General features: G+C 38.3%; 1 protein-coding gene across 1 annotated transcript in view; it reads left to right on the top strand.

Annotated features, from left to right (window-relative positions):
• Positions 1–720: 720 nt before the first annotated feature.
• LOC135216852 (disco-interacting protein 2 homolog C-like) overlaps positions 721–20362 on the top strand; it is a 271475-nt gene continuing 251833 nt past the window's right edge. The window contains exons 1-2 of the mRNA XM_064252365.1: positions 721–796; positions 15909–16397. Coding sequence (XP_064108435.1) covers positions 16079–16397 — 319 coding nt within the window. The 5' untranslated portion in view covers positions 721–796; positions 15909–16078. The remainder of the gene's footprint in view (positions 797–15908; positions 16398–20362) is intronic.

Genomic DNA, 20362 nt, shown 5'->3' with positions numbered 1-20362 from the left:
CCCTCCCCCCAGCATGTTCCCCCCCTGCTACGGCCGTCCCTTCCCTCCCTCCCTCCCTCCGAGCTGCCTTTCCTGTCAGGCCTTTTACCACTTCCAGCCCCTTCCCCTCATCCGGGGCCCTTCCCTCCCCTCCTTCGGGTTCCCCTGTGGCGGCCTTCTGGGGATTAAGTGTAGATGGGGAAAGGGATTCCTTTGGTTGCCATGTTGTTGTTTCGGCTTTGTTCGAATCTCCACCAATTGTTTCTGAAGTTACGAAGGAGAAATTGGATGCTTAACCATTCTTTGCCTGAGGTTTTAAATCATTTTGGCCAGATGATCAGCCTTTGAGAGAGAGAGAGAGAGAGAGAGAAGAGGGGAATAGCACAGAAGGCTAAAGGGCGGCAATATGTATAAGTTCGGGGCTACTGAGCAAAGGCGAGGAGGGCGCGACGAACTCGAGGGGAGTGGGAGCGTGTGTGTGTGTCTGTGGTTAGTCCTTGTGTGGGGATGTGGGTATTTCATACGCTGAAGCCCCGCGTGCCATGACGACGACGAGGGGTAGATAGACAAACCCGGCCAACCAAACCTCGCTCGTACCCGTCGGTATGATATGACGGATCCCCCACCGCCCTCCCTCCCTCCCTTGGGGGGGGCCATACCACATCCCCCCCCCCCCCCCTCCCCACTGAAGTCTCGCCCACTCTAGACAAAAGTGGTTGACTCAGTTTCCTTCTAAACTCTAATAAGAGTGGTGGCTGTGCGTACGTACGTGTTGTCACTCCGGGAATGTGTGTGCTAGGAAGTGAAATAACGTGAAGTGTGTTTCATGTGGTTATCAGGTTTTGGGGCGTATCATCACAAAAGAAACGACATTCTGGTGTTGTAGCCGTCATTGGAAAGAGAGTGAATTGCTTTCAAAATATCGTTTTTGAGATAGTGAATGTCAACAGTTTTTTTTGCTTTGACCCTTTGATAAAAGTGATGCATTATTGTATGGACATTTTAAGATTCAACCGGTGTAGTGAAATGTTCCCGAGTGCAAAGTGAGGAATGGTCTTATCATCCATAATTATCGACTTGATTGCCCAATGCAGTTTTCATTTGACCAGGTGCAAGTCAGGACAGTGTTCCTGCGGGCAGCTGAAAACTACTGGTGTTGTTTGAGGTTATTGTTGGAGTGATCTATGAAATGTGACCGAATGATCTTATTTGTCTGTCACTGGGGACTCAGTCTGAAAGAAGCAGGCGATGCAGAGAGACTCGTACGCTGTGAGAAATGCGCTGCAGAAAGAGACCAATTTCAACAATGAAGGCAACCTAAATCGGCACGCAAAAGTTTTCTTTCTTTCTTTTTATCCATTTTATAGTCAAATTTGCGTGCCATTTTTCCAAACTCGCTATTTGTCGTTGTTCTGTATCGTAATTTTTCTGATGAGGCGTGCATTTATTTCATTTGAGATGGGCGACTTCTTCTTCACTGATTCGAGAGAAGGATTTGGGATGATAACTCCAGTCCTCTTTTTGAGAGGGAGTAGCATTCTCCCTCATGATGGGGCTCTTGGGGATGTGTCGCTTCAGATTTACTTTTCCTCTTCCATTGCAATAATTTTCCACTTGACGGAACAAACGCTCTCAATCCGCAAGTTGAAGGTCTCGGTTTATTGGTTAAAAAGCTGAAGTTCATTGACAAGTAGCATCATAGTCTTCCGGGAAGGAACACCATGTAAAGAGAGAGGAACAGTTATGTTGTTAATGCTATCACTTTCTATTCTCAACTATTATTATATTATTATTATTATTATTATTATTATTATTATTATTACTATTGTATTGTAAAAATACATCAACAGCTACGTATGGTGGAATACTATGAAACGTCGAAGGAAAAATTTCGAAGCTGTCTCATATTGATTTTGAACATCAGGTTTTGCAGCCGGTACGAACAATCCGGGAACACACCTGTTGTAATTAAACTTTCGGTAATCCATTTAGGTGCTTAATGGCCAATTAAATGTAATGGCATTGGTTATATCCCCTCCCTGCCATGCCAGTGTATCGATGTATCGGCTCGATCTGTTTGTTTTCAATTTATCACGCAAAATTGCTTGCTAAATATCGAAACTTTTTGAGAGAAAATGTTCACATTATAAATAAATTTTATACATATATATATATATATATAATTATTATATATAATATAATATATATAGATATATATATATATATATATATAATATATATATTATATCTATATATATATATATAATATATAATATTATATATATTATATACATATTGCGCGATCAACGGTAACATACGTTGTAAATTAATCAATGTTACAGTTTGAAGTCATAATGTTGTGGGTGCGCGCTTCATCTGAGATTGAAATTAGCGAATGCATTTAGTCATTAAAAAAAATTGCTATGGTACTTTATGATTCCGTAATTCGTTTGTGTTGATGTTTGTGCTCCATCCTTTTTAATGGGTTTACTACATTAATTGAGATTTGCTTTGACTTCACACGGGAATTGTTATTTAGGGGAATTTTTGTTTTCAGGGAATTTGCACTTAGCGTTTTTCTATTTGCCTCCTTATTTGCGTAATATTTATATTTAATTGCAGCGTGAGGAAGTGTAGCAACGAGGTATTAGTTGGTCGTAGTTTAATATGTCATGTTATTATAAACGATAGGTTTATGAGTCGTTTATTTTATAGCACTGGTCGCTAGGAAACACAAAAACCTTGCATGTTGGCTGTGCTATTGTGGCTTCTTTTACATTTGCTTGCGTTCTGTGAATACTAGAATCGCCGATATGCATTGTATATGCTTGCGGAAATAAGAAACGGGTATTGAAAAATAATGCTATCAAGGGAGGTTTATTTCAGTTTAATATTATTTTACTTCGTATTTATTTTGGTAATTATTTCTTCTGGCGTGGATTATTATTTTAAGCGAAGAGAGTGAACGACCGACTGACCTTGACATATTCTCTACATGTATATTTCGTTTACTCTGAGATTAGTAACAAAGAGGTTTTATTACTAGTATTTAGAAACGATGGAGATCATATATGTGAAGTAATTGTAATTTATACTCGAGTAAGCATACACAGCATATATTTAGCCTTTGCCCAAGATCTTGTTAATGTTTGCATTATTGTTAAAATGAAATTTGGTGGTTAAGTAACGCAACACAAACTCTGATTCTGATTGTGTTCTGTTTCATGTGCCTCATGTTGTTATTGCGTCCTATTTATTTTGTTGATCTGTGAGAAAGTGAAGGAACGCAGAATGTTATGTGGTCATTAAGAGAGGACAGAAAAGGGATGAACTTGCGGCAGCAGGGCGGTTTTTGTGGTGGGCGATCAAAACTCAAAAGAACCGGAATGCGGGAATGATCGACGGATAAAGTTCCCATACAAGGATAAGGTATCATTCTTCGCACGGACGGACAAACGCGCAGAGAGAGAGAGAGAGAGAGAGAGAGAGAGAGAGAGAGAGAGAGAGAGAGAGAGACTAATGATTACCTGATGATCAGTTCCACCCCACCGTGGATAGGTGATTACTTGGCAGAGGCGCTCACCCTTATTGACTTACGCATAATTTGTTGCAGTTATGGAGGGCAGTGATGTTAAATCCAGTTTCTGGCCTGTAGACAAGGTGCCAAATCTGGTTGGACGGACGTGTCGCCCTTATTAGAACAGTTAAATTGACCTGTGGGTCGTCGCATCACGGATCTTCTTGAAGAACGTCCAGGCCTAGCGTTTCCTAACTTATGTTTAGATCTATGTATGTACTGGGTTGACTTGTGGTGGCTGGAATGGAAGGAGGAGCCGGTGACAGTTCCTCAAATTGGAGGCTGTGAGAGTAAATGATGGTGCACTAGCAGGCTGTCTTGTTTGTCATATAGAATAGGTTATAGACAGAGAGCTTCTGACTATAGTTCTACGGTTGTAGTGGCATTTGTAGGACAAACAATTTTTGGTTATATGGGTTTATTATTCAGTTCAGAAGCAACACCACTTTGATTTTGTAGATGTCTAAGAATGACCGTGTCGTTTTTCGTTCGAATTTGTGTGAAATTAGTACAACGCCCTCAAGTAGATTGATTCATAGTTAGTTGTTGGAGGGGGGCGTTTGTGTAGAGAGCATGCTTCAAATTTCGTGATTTTTGGCCAACTTTGTGTGTGTGTGTGTGTTTTGAAGGTTTCCTTGTTTTCGCTCCCAGAGGGAGGCTTACCCGCAGAATGTCTCCATCCTTGTGTAGTACCTCGTCGAGGCCAGCTTAAGTACACCTTCATGTTAGGTCGGTATTTATGAGATATATATATTATAAATATATATATAATAATAATATATATATATATATATATCTATATATGAATTATAATATATGTATATGTTATATATATATATATATATATATATAGATATATATATTATATATATTTATATGTGTTGTGGTATATATATATATATATATATATATATATATGTATGTATATATAGTGTATATATATGTATATATTATATTATATATATATATATATATATTAATATATATATATTGAGAGAGAGGAGAGAGAGAGAGGAGAGAGAGAGAGAGAGAGAGAGATTTTTTGCCCAGTGGAGAGAGATTTATTTTTGCAGTGGAGAGGGGTAGCTCTAAATGACAGCTAAATCTGTTTCGCCGGGCGGTTTTTATTTTTTTTTTTCCATTGATTAATGAACGGTCGAGTGATAAACTTGAACAGTGTCAGTCACTGAATGGCATTCACTCTTGGCAAGAGAAGTGATGTTCTTCGATGTCATCTTCTTGCCCTTCTGTTATCAGGGGTATCGTTTGGTTCTAGCTTGATAACTTTAAAGAGGAGTCAGTCATAGATATTTATGTAATCGGTTATTTTTATCGTTTCTTTGAGTTTGTATTCTTTTTTCCCGCTTTTAAACCTAGATTTCTCTTAATGCTATGACGTCGTCTTAGCGAGGTCTTTTTCTTATTAAAAGAATGGGGAATGTGCTGATTGGGTAGGAAAGAAAAGTGTCCTGAACGGTTGCTATAAATAAAATAACTTACGATTACAGACATGTAAGCCTTCCTCATTACTTTGCGTCTTCCTTTTCTCTGCAGTGATAAATTGTAACCTGAAGGGGAAATCTCCAAATACTGTGGTGGACACCTTCAACGGAGTCATCTCCTACTTGTCTGTCGTAGGTTCTGCGGTGTTGTGAAAGCTGGCTTCAAATTATTCTCCCAATTGTAGCTTTGTTTTTCAAGTTCCTACAAGAGATCAGTTGATCGGGTGACACACACACATATATTAAATATAAATAAAGGTTTTTGGCCACGGAGGAAAAACCTTTATTTATTATTCAAATAGCATCACGCTTTAGATACTTCGTGATCAAGTTATTCAATATTAGTATATATATATATATATATATATATATATAAATATATATATATATATACACGTATACACATATACTCGTATCTGTTAAATACAAACTGATTTTAATACTCATCCCCGCGTCAGCAGTTAAACCTTTAAGGTGTTTATATTCATTTAATAATCAGTGTTATTGAATGTATTTTCAGAAGAACGGAGCGTTTTTATAACATACAAAAGATGTTCCAGGCGGGAGAGGCCTTTTTCCTCAGTTTCGTGTGTTGTGAAGACTGGTCTGGTGATGGTGTTGTGGAAGGGGGGGTGGGGTTGCGTTAGTTTTATCCTTGTAATCGTCGGTTGTTAACTGAGCAACAGCGAAATGGTTGTTGTCAGCAGATCCAGACTGGCACAAAGCCAGCTAAATCAAAACTGAGTAACTTGACGGTTCTCCTTGACCAGTGTCCATTTTGCCTGTTTAGGTGACCGAAATCTCACAAATGGGTATTTGTTAGAGGTCTCCTCCACTATAGTAATGATGTAACTGGTGAAATAGTTGTGGAAGGCATAATATATTTATTTATATACATATACATAACATATATACTGGTTTCTTTGTGTACAGAGAGAGAATGAGGGTTGCTATAACTTCTTTAGTGTAGTGCATATCTGTGAAATTAATTCTAAATGGCAAATGGCTTTCTTGAGTCTGATGTTCTGCAGTGAAGAAAGGTCGAGCTGTGTTTGTATCATATAAGGTGTTAGCCTCTTGAAATTGAAACCGCTTATATGTTAATGTCAGAGCACTTCAACACTTTGTGCTGCTTGAGAAAGTTTTACGCGTTATTGTACCTTCTGTACCCCGGAATTGTTTCGTCAGTTGTTTATATTGATGGATACGGCGTTTTAGAAAACCGCTTTTCACGAAGACGCTCAAAGCATCTGTAAGATAAGAAGGAAATATTTGACTGATGACGAATACCTCGAGTTGGTTGGTATTGGGTGTTATTCCCGACCATTATTTACTACATAATACACACATGCCGTGTGTTTTGATAACTGCGGTTTCTGTATCTGCTCTCGACTTGGCACAAGTTCTTCTTTACTGTTTATCCTCTGCTTTAAGTAATACTTTCCAATTATTGATTATTGGGTTTTTTAATGATTTCGGATTGTGTATTTTTCTTTTACTGAAAGTGGAATGATACAATTTATGTCTTAGATTCTGAAAATTATATTTGTTCCACTTTAAGTTGTTCATAATGTGGTGGTTTTTTCATATTGATCGTTAGTGATCAGTTTTTGTAGTCATAGATTCCGAGAAATATACTATAGTTTCCATAGTTTCTACCAAAAGAAAATTGCAGCAAACAATAGTTATATCTAACATTTTCTGGTACGTTGAAATGACCGAATAAAAGAATGTTTCTCATGTTAGGAATATTTTTTGCTCGTCATTCGACCTTTTGATTATCTAGACGACGAATATAATTATGACGATGATGATCATGATGTTTGGAAGATTCTCTAATTCGGTAGGAAAAGTTATTAGTTAGCGTGAACGTCAGTGTTCACAGCAGCTCGTGTGGCTGATCATTATTCTCTCTCTCTCTCTCTCTCTCTCTCTCTCTCTCCATGGCCTGTTCAATTGACAAGTTCTGCCTCCCACCGCTGAATGTAACTTATTATCACTCGCCTTTGAATGAATGTTCGCCCTCCTTTAACCGATGATCAGAGACAAAAAGTGTCTTTTCTTACGTCATAGCTTAAAAGAACACGTGGTTTTATATTTTTAGGGAGGATCACGGTGAAGCGTGTCATCGTCTCGGTACATGGGCGGATTCTCTGGTTTTTTCGATGTAAACATACTTGTGGTTTCCGGTAACTGCCCAGAGTCGTGCCCGGTGTGTTTATGGTAGCAGGGTATCTGTTGTGTCACCTTCCCACGATTCTTCAAGCGAAACCTCATCAGTTTCTTTTCTGAAAAATCCCAACCGAGGTGACCGAATATAGAAGACTTCGCTCAGCAGGTTCGTCGTGGTCTGATCCTTCTGCTCGGGATTCTTTTCTAACGAAGAGGCCGGCCAGCAAACGGTTCGAAGAATGACCCAGTGAAGCCCATCATTTCTCTTGACTTTAACTCAGACCTAATGTATGGGTGTTAACCCATGTTTTCTCTGCCCGTTAACTAAATTGGCGGGGGTTGTGATCCCATTATTGTTTTGTTGCTCTTGGGGAGCCAGTATTGCTTTTCGTTTTTCACCTCGCCATTTTGTTCCTTTGCTTTTGGCCACGGGTACACCTCTCATGTATTATATATATATATATATATATATATATATATATATATATATATATATATATATATATATTTGTGTATAGAGTATGTGATATATTTCCTAAGTAAAAGGGTGATTGAATGAATGGAAAGGATTTATGAAATGCTGACAAGGAGGCCTTTTGCAAAGAGTGCCGGAGACTGGCAGGAGCGAAGTTTATGACGGTTTGTTTCGTCACTGTATTGGAAAATTCTTTTCATTGAAGTCTCAGTCTTTACATCAACTTTGAGTTTCTCTATTTTAATCTTGTTCACGTGTTTTGCCGGGTTACTCTAGATTAGTCATCGGAAGAAGTGTTTTTCCAGAACTGAGTGAAATTTTCATCCAGTCAAATGGTTTCGTTGGGTGGAATATGGTAATGAGCGTCTTGTACTGACTGTCCTGTTATGAAGAACAACAAGAATTTACAGCCTGCACCGTGTCTTGTTAAAGAACCTCTCTCTCTCTCTCTCTCTCTCTCTCTCTCTCTCTCTCTCTCTCTCTCTCTCTCTCTCTCTCTCTCATTACGGCAATAGAGCAAATATAAGGAAATTAGATTCAAGTGCTCGTCCCTTCAACATTATTTTCTGGTGTTGCTGTGCACCAACTAGTCTGTACTTTTCTGTTGCTGTTATTTTGTAGCGTTTTGCAATCTTCACGAACGTCATTTGCTGTTGTAAGCCGGAATTGTGCTTTTATTATGGGATGTGCGAAAAAAAAATTGTCTCTATGTTGTGGGAGGGAATTTCTTTTCCATAGTGTCCTAAAGTTACATGTACGGTTTGTCTGTGGCTCTCTAAGAGAGTCAGATCATAAGTATGTAAGATTTTCAAGGTACTTGGAAAAGATGATTAACTCGACTGTGTTTGACTAAAAGTGAATTACTCGCAAACAATAGTTATGGACAGAACAAGTGAGCATTTAGGTATTTTTCGTAGAGGTTGACGAGGGACTTCGCTGACGTTCTTAAAGGGAAATTGATGAGCGCCATAACGACTACTTGAGTGCTTAAACAAAATACAGCTTAAGCGTCGTACACTCGTTGACTCCTTTATGAGTTGCATTTGCCAATGAGATGCTCACTCTGCTCTGCCTTCGTTTGTTCATTTGCTGTTGCTGATTTCCTTGTGGGAAAGCATTTTTGCTTTTAAAGCGTTGCTTTGTCTGTGTGCGGGAATTACTTTCTTTAGCCTTCAATGAGTTTCATTATCATTTCAAATCATTCTGGGTTACTTGAGTTACGAGATGCTTCTCTGCGTTGTCCAAGTGCATAATCGATTATATTTTTCCTTTGACTTGACGAGAATTTATAGTCATTTTTGTGTTAAGGTTTATTCTGCTATGGCTGATTTTTTCGATAGTCTCTTTCATGTTAAGAGATTAATCTTGAGGTTTTATTTTTATAGTTTGTTTATATTTGCCTTGAATCATACATCTGGCAGTATTGTTTATTTTCACTTTCCCCCGGAAGAATTTGCTTATTTTGAGCTTGAATTCTTCTCATTGACTTCATAATGAATGAATTTTGTTCTCTTCAGATGTAGTAAGTGTCTTTTTCTGAATCTCCCGCCTGTTTTGCTGTATATCGAGAATGTTTGTGGGCGTTGCCGAGTCTTGCTTATAGCAGGGCTACATGTGTCAGAGTATTGTGTGTGATTCTTTAGTTCTGTTTTCTGTAGCATTTCCTTTGTTGTCAAATATTATACGTTATTATTTCTTTCTTTTTATATTTACGGTGCTTTTGAGAATGCTATTTGTGTGTGTGTGTGTGTGTGTGTGTGTGGTGTGTGTAGTGTGTGTCATAAAGACGAAGGAGAAATAATCGCTGAATCTTGATCTAGATTATCGGCGTTTATACGGTACCGCCTCCGCCTGGTCTTTTGTCCCAGAGCTGTGTACTACATTCCTCTTTGGCACTGTCAGTAGGGTGCGGCGTCATGTGGGTCTTTAGGTAGCGGCACCACGTGTACACGCTCGTTTGTATGTGCGCACTCCCGTCGACTTCGAGAGCTTTGAATGTGAGAGAGAGAGAGAGAGAGAGAGAGAGAGAGAGAGAGAGAGAGCTTTACGCTCCTCAAATTTATCCAAATACTTTGATGTTTATCTAAACAAATGGTTGTGGCGTCTGCGCTCTCTCATGATGAGGTTGTTAGAGTCAGTTTGAGGCTTCGCATTCCCAGGTCACTCGAGCTTCCCTACATCACATCACGCTGGGCTTTGGAAGCTTTCCCACAGAGACAGACGAGAGAGACGCTTTCAGAGTCTTGGTAGTGTTCTTGTTTCTTCGAGATATATGTTACTAAGTTATACCACTTTCAGAATATCTCCAAGAATCAGCATGTTATACTGACGTGGTCCTTGTTTGATTGTTTTCAAGTGTCTAATGCATGGTGACAGCTATAACGTAATGGCATCACTTCTAGTGTCTCCAGCATTTCTTCCAATTTTCAAGACTGAAGTCTTGGAAGAGATAATATATATATATATATATATATATATATATATATATATATATATATATGAGTCATGTCACATTACCGTGATTCATATACACACACACACCGAGCTACAAATGTCCTTTAATTTCTAATTCGCTCTAACTCGGAATTAATATATATGAAAATATATTAATTCCGAGGTAGAGCGAATTAGATATTAAAGGGTATTTGTAGCTCGATATATATATATTAGATATATATATATATATATATATTAGATACAAATACACATCATCCATACATACATACATACACACACACATACATACACATACATCACACACTCATCACATACACACACACATATACCACACCATAACACCCATTACACGAGTCTTATCACATCACCGTGATTCATCTATAACGCATTAAGCTACAAATGTCCCTTAATATATAATTCGTTCTACACGGAATTAATATATTTTCATGTATGTTAACCGAAGGGGAATTTTTAGTTGGTAATAATTTCGTTGGCTCACGGGCGCGGACCTCGGAACCAAGAAATTAAGACGTACAGTGAAGCTCTCGTGATAACTGTGTAGTCCGTCCTGATTTCTTGGTTCCGAGGTTCGTGCTGTGAGCCGACGAAATTATTACCATTTAAAAATTCCCCTTCGGTCAACATACATTTATAAAATAAAAATATTAATAACGAGGTAGAGTGAATTAGATATCATTTAAGGGACATTTGTAACTTAATGCATATGTATATATATATATATATATATATATATATATTATATATATATGTGTGTGTGTGTGTGTGTGTGTGTGTGTGTGTGTGTGTGTGTGTGTGTGTAAGGGTACCTGGGGTGAATAACCGGTAGTACCTGGACTACGGCCCCAAGCTGAGGGTAGAGCACTTCCTTCCCCAGTTGGTTGACACCTTGAGGTAAAGCTTATATTTATATTAATAATAATCAGTGATTATGGTCTTGTTCAGGAGCTGCACCATAAATCACTGGGAGATCTGGACGCCTGTTGGAAGGTCTTGGTTAAAGATCTTGGTTAAAAATCAGTAGGCCTGTAGAAGGGGTTATTGGACTTATTCAGCCAGGAACTGTGTGCTACAGGGAACTAGCTATTCTGCAATGTGTATAGCCAATGAAATAGCTGTGGATTCTGCTACATAATGGAGAGGCACGATCTAGAAATGGCTCCTATTCTTGGGTGTATTGAGGCACTAAGAACCACCAGTTAGGAAGTAGTAAGGATAAACGGAAAATAGGAAATGGGAAATTAAGAATGCTGAATCAGTCTGGGAACACACAACAGTTAGAAAAATGAATTCAAGGCGTTATGGATTGGACTTCTTAGTGTTTGTGAATCTCAGTGCATAGGAATGGGAATAAAGAATTAGGAAAGGGCTAATGTGTGCATTTACTCAGGAATAGCTGATAGAACCGAAGAGGAGTACGCATGATCTTAACGCCAAATGCAGGAAAAGTATTGACTGATTTTCTGTGATGACTTCTGTTGATTATGGACAGTTTCCACAGACCAATATTACTGACACCTCCAAGTGTAAATGACCAGGACAGGAGTTGACCTCAGCAAAGAAAAGTGGTGGGCCTTTTTCATCAGTCCAGGAAGCGGTTGTCAAGCATTTTGCTTGGACGTCCTTTTTCAGCGAGTTTAAAGTCGAAGGAGTAAAGTGGTCATATACAAAGCCAGTGGATTTGCTACACTATTTCTTAGACCTTCTGTTTCTGCAGTTCCTCTTCTTCCTGTGAAACGGCATCATTTCGTATTCCACTGTGGCGCGGAACTGGGTCCCTTGTATTCCATTGTAACTGGAAATGAGCGAGTGTTACACATATATTCCTGCCATACAATATATACATACATACACACACATACATATAAGTATATGTATATATCAAGTCACATGAAAGAAATGGAAAGAAACGATGAAGTCTTTTTATTATTTTTTCACAAATGGCAAATCTTCGAATATTCAGTTGTTCATAAGTGAAATGCGAATTACAGATTTTTTAAATACTTTCAGTGGAAAGACAGGCCACAGTTACGTGTAGATATATGTTGATATTGCTTCATTTATTTCCTCTCTGCAATCGCTGAAGCTCATTAAACAAAGGTCCCAGACTAAAATCTTCAACTTTTGGCTCGGGAGAGAGTGCGTAGGCAGTTGGTACGAAATTACGTTATCGTAAGAGCATTAAATGTTCTTTTTATTTTTTCATTTGTTTGCAGAGTCGCGTAGACTTTTTATTTTTAGACATTATTTCAGGTGTTGGATACTAATGAAAAATAATTTGTATTTAAAGTTCATTATGCTGTTAGAATGGCAGTGCTTCATTGGTAGTGAAAGGTGGCGTTCTTAACGACTTACTAAGAGAAGAGAAGAGATTGAATAGCTCTTTGTTATGTATCGAGTTGATTGTTGTTTCAATCAACGCCTATCGCTTTGTGAAGCAAGTTTTGCCCTTTCACCGCGAAAGACATTTTCCACTTACTTCGTAGCATCTGGTAGGATGGACCCATTCTACCAAGAATATATACACCTTGAGAGAGAGAGAGAGAGAGAGAGAGAGAGAGAGAGAGAGAGAGAGAGAGAGAGAGAGAGAGAAGCCTTCCTCCCGCAAGAAGGGAGACTTTAAAAGTGAGTGAGTGGCGTTGATTAACTTCATTTTAGCTAGACATCTTCCATGGGTAGTGGAACCGGCCTTGTTGTGAGTGTGTTTTGACAACGGCTCTCCAGTGTGAGAAAGTGTTGTATTTCCCGATAGCCAAGATCGACCCACAGCGATTTCCCTGATAACTCCTCCCTCCTATCGTATCCTCTCGTTATCTCTTTGACCCTCGGATATCTGAAACCATGATAGGGAGAACGTTGTTTGGAGCCGGGTGAGTCACGTGGTTCATATCACATCTGGCTCCCTCACAACACCCCACCTCCTCCTCCTCCTCATACCCTTCTTAGGTAAAGAGAGGCGATGAATTCCCTCAAGTGGGCAGATTAGGAAGAAGGAGGGGAATTAGTTGCAGAAGAGTTAAATACAAATGAAAGACAGATTATGCCTTGCTAGTCAGTGAGCTTTTTGCTGCCTCCAGTGGACGTTTCAGTTTTGCCTTATTACTTGTTAATTAGCTAATGGACGTGTGCTTATTTGGAGTGTAGTAGCACTGCAACGATCGAAAAATGAAACTACTTAATATTGCTTGGGTTGTGTTTGCATTTTATATAGAAAAAATGGTTGGGTAAGAAATTAAAAAATTTTTTTTGATTTTTTTTGAATAATTGTCAATGTTTGGGTGATTTAATGGCAAAGCCAAGCCAAGAATTAATTTTTATTTGTTAGTTGAATATGGAATTATAGTGTGCTCTCTTAATTTATAGATGGCGTTATTATTTTCATCCTACGCTAAGATAAAATGTTTGAAGAAGCAATACATTGATTCGAAATTTGGAAGTCAAAACTGCTGAACCGGAAGGAACCTTTTCCCCTGGCTGATATTTGTAAGAAGTTCATTTGACGCCCAATAAGTTCTCTTGCAAAATTTCTCATTCGCCCAATTGGCGACAGAGGAACCTTAAAAAAGACTCCTGTTTCTGGAATCGAAGAAATAAATGCGATTAACGATTGATATCGTACTACGTGTATCAACATCACAGCATCAGAACAGTGCTCTCTTTGTTTACCAGAGGCATAGAAAACAACAGATGGCGGCCTACCGTACATCCGTAGTGTTCATGTAAATCAAGTGTTGAGTTGTCGTTGCATTTACAGTAGTTTGGCGTAAGACAACGGAACCGGTTTATGTGGCTACATTCCAGAACACGTTTTATCTCATCGCAAGTTGCGGACGGGAAGAGAAGAGGAGCAGAAGACGCCTCCCCCTGTGTCAGTCAGGCTCTTTGTTTCTTGCTCCGCTCCGGACAAACTACAAAAAATGTCATGTACATTTATAAGAATATATAGCTCTCTCTTCTCTCTCCTCTCTCTCTCTTCTCTTCTCTCTCTCTCTCTGCAGATGGGAATGTATGTCCTATATGTACATGCATACATGTACATATATTATATATATATATATATATATATATATATATATATATATATATAAACTATATAATATATAAAGCGAATTAGATATTAAAGGACATTGTAGCTCGCTATATGATATGAATCACTACGGGTAATGTGATATGACTTATATATTATATATTTATTATATATATATATATATATATATATATATATATATATATATATATATATATATATATATACCTATATACCTATATATTATACACATATAAGTATATACATATGAAACTGGAATCGGATGTTTGGTTTTTCAGTTGATTTTTGGTTTTACTTGTTCTTTGAAGAGCCCATTAAGTAATTGTTTTGGTAGTTTTTATACCGGATCATTTTATCGTGTATCTTTGTTTTTCTTCCTTTTCCAAGAGTATCAAAAGCATTGATCCGATTTGCTTCTGCCGGAGTGAATGGCCTTTTACTTTTAGTTTTGGTCACTTTAAATGGACCGGCCAATTAGCGCTGGTTTTGTTCGCCTCGCTAAGTGGCTGCCATAAGTCGTCTGTGTTGGAAGGCCTTTGTCATTCCTGTGAACACACAGAGAGAAGTGTTTATTGCCTATTGTTGCATTGTTACGCGCTTAGAATTTTGCAGTGCACTGACAATGGCAATAGATCAATTGCAGCTTTGTATTGGTACCCCCCAGCATTTAAATGTAGGTACTCTGAAGGTTGAACCCTCTTCGGTCATAAATGGTGTCACATTTGGTTAGTGACATCAACTCCCCTGCTGACACTTGAACGTTTTATTAGAACAGGTTTTTTCTGTTCCCCCTCTTGCGTGTGTGTGTGTGTATGTGTGTGTAATGTCACACACACAGCGGGGTTTCAAGAATTCGGGTTGAGTGTTAACGTGATGATGGAATGCATAATATATTATTATTGGTATTTTTCGTCCACATTTATTATTAGCGATACCGTGATAGTATTTGCCTCATTTCAATTGCGACAAGTACTAAAGGAGGTGTGTATGATAAACAGTTAAGTTGACCAGTAAACTCAGTAGAATTTTGAAGGGGCTCTTATGCAAATAAAGTGCCAATCTCATACAAAACGCTTGTGTGTATGAGAGAGAGAGAGAGAGAGAGAGAGAGAGAGAGAGAGAGAGAGAGAGAGAGAGAGAGAGAGAACGTTCAGCAGAATTAGTTAGAACTTGTTGCTGTTTTGATTCAAGATGATGGCTGGCAGGTGGTGTTGATGTTACGAATTGCGCTCTCTCTCTCTCCGAAATGTTTGTTATCTGGTAAGCGTGGGAAGGCGTTCGATCTTGGTGCAACGGCAACAACGACAACGACAACGTCGGCAGTTGCAGCAGCGTCGGCTGGTGTTTCCTCGTGCGCCTCTTCCCTTGGAACAGATGAAGTGTCTATTCATGTCTGGAGGCCATGGTACCGACCGACCGACCGACCAGAGAAGCCTTCAGTGCAGTGCGGTTCTCCTCTTCTTAGAGGACGTACTCGTTGCATGGATGTTGTTGTTCGCTCGTGTAATCGCTTGCGTGTGTTGAATAGTGGTAAGATTTTATTGTTCAAATTTTCTAGAGCTTTTGGCTGAGTCGCATGACACGTGCAACGTTTTCATCTCATCCTTTTTTCGTTGACTGGGATTGTCCGCCTTCAGTGTGTGTATATACGTATATATAACCCAATTGTTTTCTCGATAGAGGGACGAAATATGAAACGATAAGTCACCGCGTAGTCCATGAAGTACATCCAGCCTGTGATACACACTGTGATAAAAGATGCTTTGTCAGCGAAAAAGCTGATCGGATGAATCGTTCTTGTGTTGTGATATTGGCGGCGGGCCCGGTCCCCCGGCTCCCATGAAGTGACGATGTACGGATACGACGGCCAGGAGGCCGGAAGCTCTTCTCAACACCACCACCTGCTGGAACCGGGTCCTCTGGCCGAGACGCGAGCGCCCCTGGCGGCCGTGTCTGGCTTCGACCTCGAGGCCCTTCTCAAGATCGACGATCTCAGGGCCTGGATCCAGGAACTGGAGGCTTCGAGGAGCTACAGGTATCAAACCCTCTACAGCGACTATGACGACTACGACACCGTCGATGAGGATCGGGAAGTGGAGGAGGGGGAGGAGGAGGAGGAGGAGGAGGATGAACAACGACAGGACGATGACCAGGAGAATGGTGACAATGGTAATGAATGAGATCTCTTGTGTTTTTGGTGATTGGTTCACTTCTAATTTATTGTAGTTTTTAGGGGTGTTTGTCGTTCAGAAACCGAGATTTAAGATTCACGTATCTACAATTTTTAACGATTAACTATTATTAATACTATATAAGTTCTTTATTTTTATATAATTGGACGATATTTCTAACTCGTTTTAAAATTAGTCTTTTTATTGGCTCTGCTTAAGAAACTCGCTGAAAGTTTTGAAGCATTTAAAGGTCAATTAGTCTGAAGAAAAAATAGTTCTGCAATGATGGTAATTGTGTGTGTAGTGAAGGAACGCCTTTAAACAAAACATAAGCAGAATCATGTTCATGAAGTAGATGCATAAGAAACGGCTGCCTCAATATTGCCAATGTTGTCTGAGTTCAGGGGAGGAGTCGCATATGCCTTGGTGAACTCGATATTATCGTCCAGAAGAGATTCAGGTTAGGACGTAATTGGAGTAATGCATCGGTGTTGTTCAGGTCCATTTGCTCATACACAAGACCGATTTTGGAAACCATCCTTGTCATCAGTTCAGCAACATCATGATCGTAGTGCTTCTTCAAAAACAAGTGGCTGACTTAGATCACTTTCCAGATAACCGTTAATACATTCAATTTGCATGATAATAAGGTACATATCAATTAGTGTTGACCTAGTCCGTTTGTAAATCGCGGAATTCACCAGTCAGTACTAATATATATATATATATATATATATCATATATGATTATATATATATATATATATATATATATATACATATATATATATACATATATATAATTACATACATACATATGTACATAAGTGTATATATACTTACATATCCAATGTAGCACGATGAAACACGTACTTGAGAATATCCTTAAATCCTTCGGTAGAAAGGTAAGTGAAACAGGGACTTAACTTGCTACCGTGGTTTTAAGGATACACATACATACATACATATATGTATATATGTATACATGTACATATATACATACATATTATATATATATATTATATATGTGTGTGTAAAATCTGTGTATACACTTGAATGACAGGAACATGTGATTTGATGCTAAGATAGCAAGTAAAGGAGGGAAAATTGAATTGATTTTAGCGTTGAGCACGAATCCTGATTTGGTCTTTCCTTTTTCAGTGAAGATACCTTCAATGGGGCTGATACTTAATGGTTGAAATTTCCATTCTATATGTCAGTGTGGTTAGTTGCTGTGATAAGGAGGACCCATAGAACCTCTTGACACCTTCATCCCAAAAGATTTAGCAAAAGCTGGGAAGTTGGTTCTTCCGCCCCTCTGTCGCGGAAACAAGGTCGGTTGATATATATATATATATATATATATATATATATATATATATATATAATAATAATAATAATAATAATAATATTTTTTCTATTTAGTGAGCAAGACCACAGCTGATGATCGAAAGCTTTATTTACTTTACAAGAAACATATATTTTATATCATACATAAGGATTTTACATCATTATGGAACTATATCCCCATATATATATATATAATATATTATATATATATATATATATATATATATGTATGTAGTATGTATACATATATATATATATATATATATATATATATGTGTGTGTGTATATTTATATATATATATATATATATATATATATATATATATATATAATATATATATAGTGTGTTTGTGCGTATGTATGAATATATATATATATATATATATATATATATATATATATATATATATTAGCGAGAGCCGTGCAGTACACTGTGCAGGAGGGACAGATGAAGGACTCCCCGTTTAAACGCGACTGCCAGGTGTGACCCGGGTCCTTCGTCTTGGGGACTTCTCTTCGGGTGTTTCATTGAACTCATACAGGTCAATGTTGCAGCACCTATGATCGTCATCGCCATTAATAAGTATTGTGACCTGAAGGGAACAAAAGTATAAACTTTCCAAGAAATTGATGAAATGGTAAAAATAAATTCACGATACTGTTGTTTTTGATTAAGCTGACCTTGTGTTAGCACGGGCTCTTGCTCACAGCGCAGCCTGTAATAAAACGATACACACTATAAATTTTCAAGATAACTGTCTTCTTCCATAAACTTTAAAATATCATCTCTGAGACCAAAGGAAAGACTATAATTACCCCCTTCATCAATGAACCCTGAGAAGAACGATTTCTCAAATTCCCAAGGTTAGGGCACTGAACCAAGGCAAAGTGCTCCATAGCGACTTAAGGCAATAATACGAAATACAGTTTCCCCTGAATGAATTCTAGGCGTGGGAGAATTTTGATACAATTAAGTGATGTAGAGTACAATACAAAATAAAGAAAAATATTTCAGTCATCTGGAAACCAAATGAATTTGTTAAGAGCTTTCTATCAATGGGAAGTCAGGCTGCCATGATTTTCTTATCAGATCTTCCAAGGAATCCTGCCTTCCTCTTCTGAAGAGTACACTCCCCTTCAATGGTGCCCTCAAAGAATTGGCCTCCCTGAGGAGCCTTTGGCCATCTCCCTTGTGGCCCCCACCAGGCCCGCCTCCCCATCCTGGCAGGATACCTGCCTTCTTCCAAGGAAGCTGCCGCCTGGTGTCGGACCCTTGCCTTCAAGGCTGGCCTTAAGAGACTGGCGAGCCTTTGGGGCTTTTCAGTCACAACCTTGAAGTTATTGGGCCCTCTCCAGGCCCGCTTCCTCGGCATGGCAGGATACCTGCCCTCTTTCAAGGAAGCAGCCTGTGGTACGGACCCTTCCCTTCAAAACTGCCCTCAAGAGACTGGTGAGTCTTGGGGTCTTTTGGGCCTCATCTTTGAAGTTCTTGAGGATTCTCCAAGCCTTTTCTCTCGTTCTTTCGGGATCTGGAGACGGAAGGATTCTAAATACGAAGATATAACGGTACCGGGCAACAATGATTCTTGCAGTAGATGATATGATTTTCGAAAGATTGAAAAGGTGAAATTTCTATCATTTCTATGGACCGTGTTACATGATAGACATTTCACCTTTTCAGTCTTTCGAAATCAAATAACATCGCTTCTTTTGTTCATTATTATCCCAATCACCATCTGGGGTGTTCTCAAGAGCTCTGCGCGTCTGTACCCTGCAGTTTATTGACGCTGAGATTAAAATTATTTATGCTATTGCCTTGAAACTTAAATACCCAAGGACTTTTGTATATGTAGCATGGAAAAGAGCTAGAAAAACATTTTATTTAACTACTTACAAACTTGAATTTAGTAAACATAACATTCGCTAATTACCGTATGATGAAAGGTTTTGGGGAATTCCTAGAATTTTAAAGTTTTTCAACATAAATGTTGTTTTCAGTAATATTAATGTTAAGAGTTTAGTAATAAAAAATTCTCCTAAAGATGTTTCTGGCTGCATATATGAAATTCCTTGTAAAAAGTGAGATAAAATATGTATATTACAGACAAACTGGAAGATCACTTTCACAACGTATCAAACAGCACCAGTATTCAGTTAGAACTTGTCAAATATCGAATGCATTATTCGTACATATGAGAGATTTAGATCATCCTATTAACTGGAGTCAGGCAAGATCCTTAATGCTGTGTAGCGACACAGTTAAAAGGAACAACATTGAATCTTGTTTCATTAAATCAAGTAATGGAAGTGTTCTAAATTTAAGTACCGGTTTGTTTAAACTAGATGCCTTAATAATGAAAAAAGTTGTAGATAAATATAAGCAACAAAATTAATATATTCAGTTGTATAAATGTTTTTGGACATTGTATGGCTAAGATTCTGTTTCTCTTATGGTTAAGTCTGTTTAAATTTGTGACCGTATGATCTCCGATTGTCCTGGATTAGCTCTTTGATTTTTACCTTTTTGAAAATTGACTTTCTGGCATGCTTGATCTTTTTGTTTACCTTGTAACTTTCTTTTCAACTGTATCTCATTTGTGCCTCGACAATGTTT

Source organism: Macrobrachium nipponense, chromosome 6 (assembly GCF_015104395.2).
Source record: "Macrobrachium nipponense isolate FS-2020 chromosome 6, ASM1510439v2, whole genome shotgun sequence".
Classification (NCBI taxonomy): Eukaryota; Metazoa; Arthropoda; class Malacostraca; order Decapoda; family Palaemonidae; genus Macrobrachium; species Macrobrachium nipponense.
Note: the sequence above shows the minus strand (reverse complement) of the source record. Positions and strands in the feature narration are given on the sequence as shown.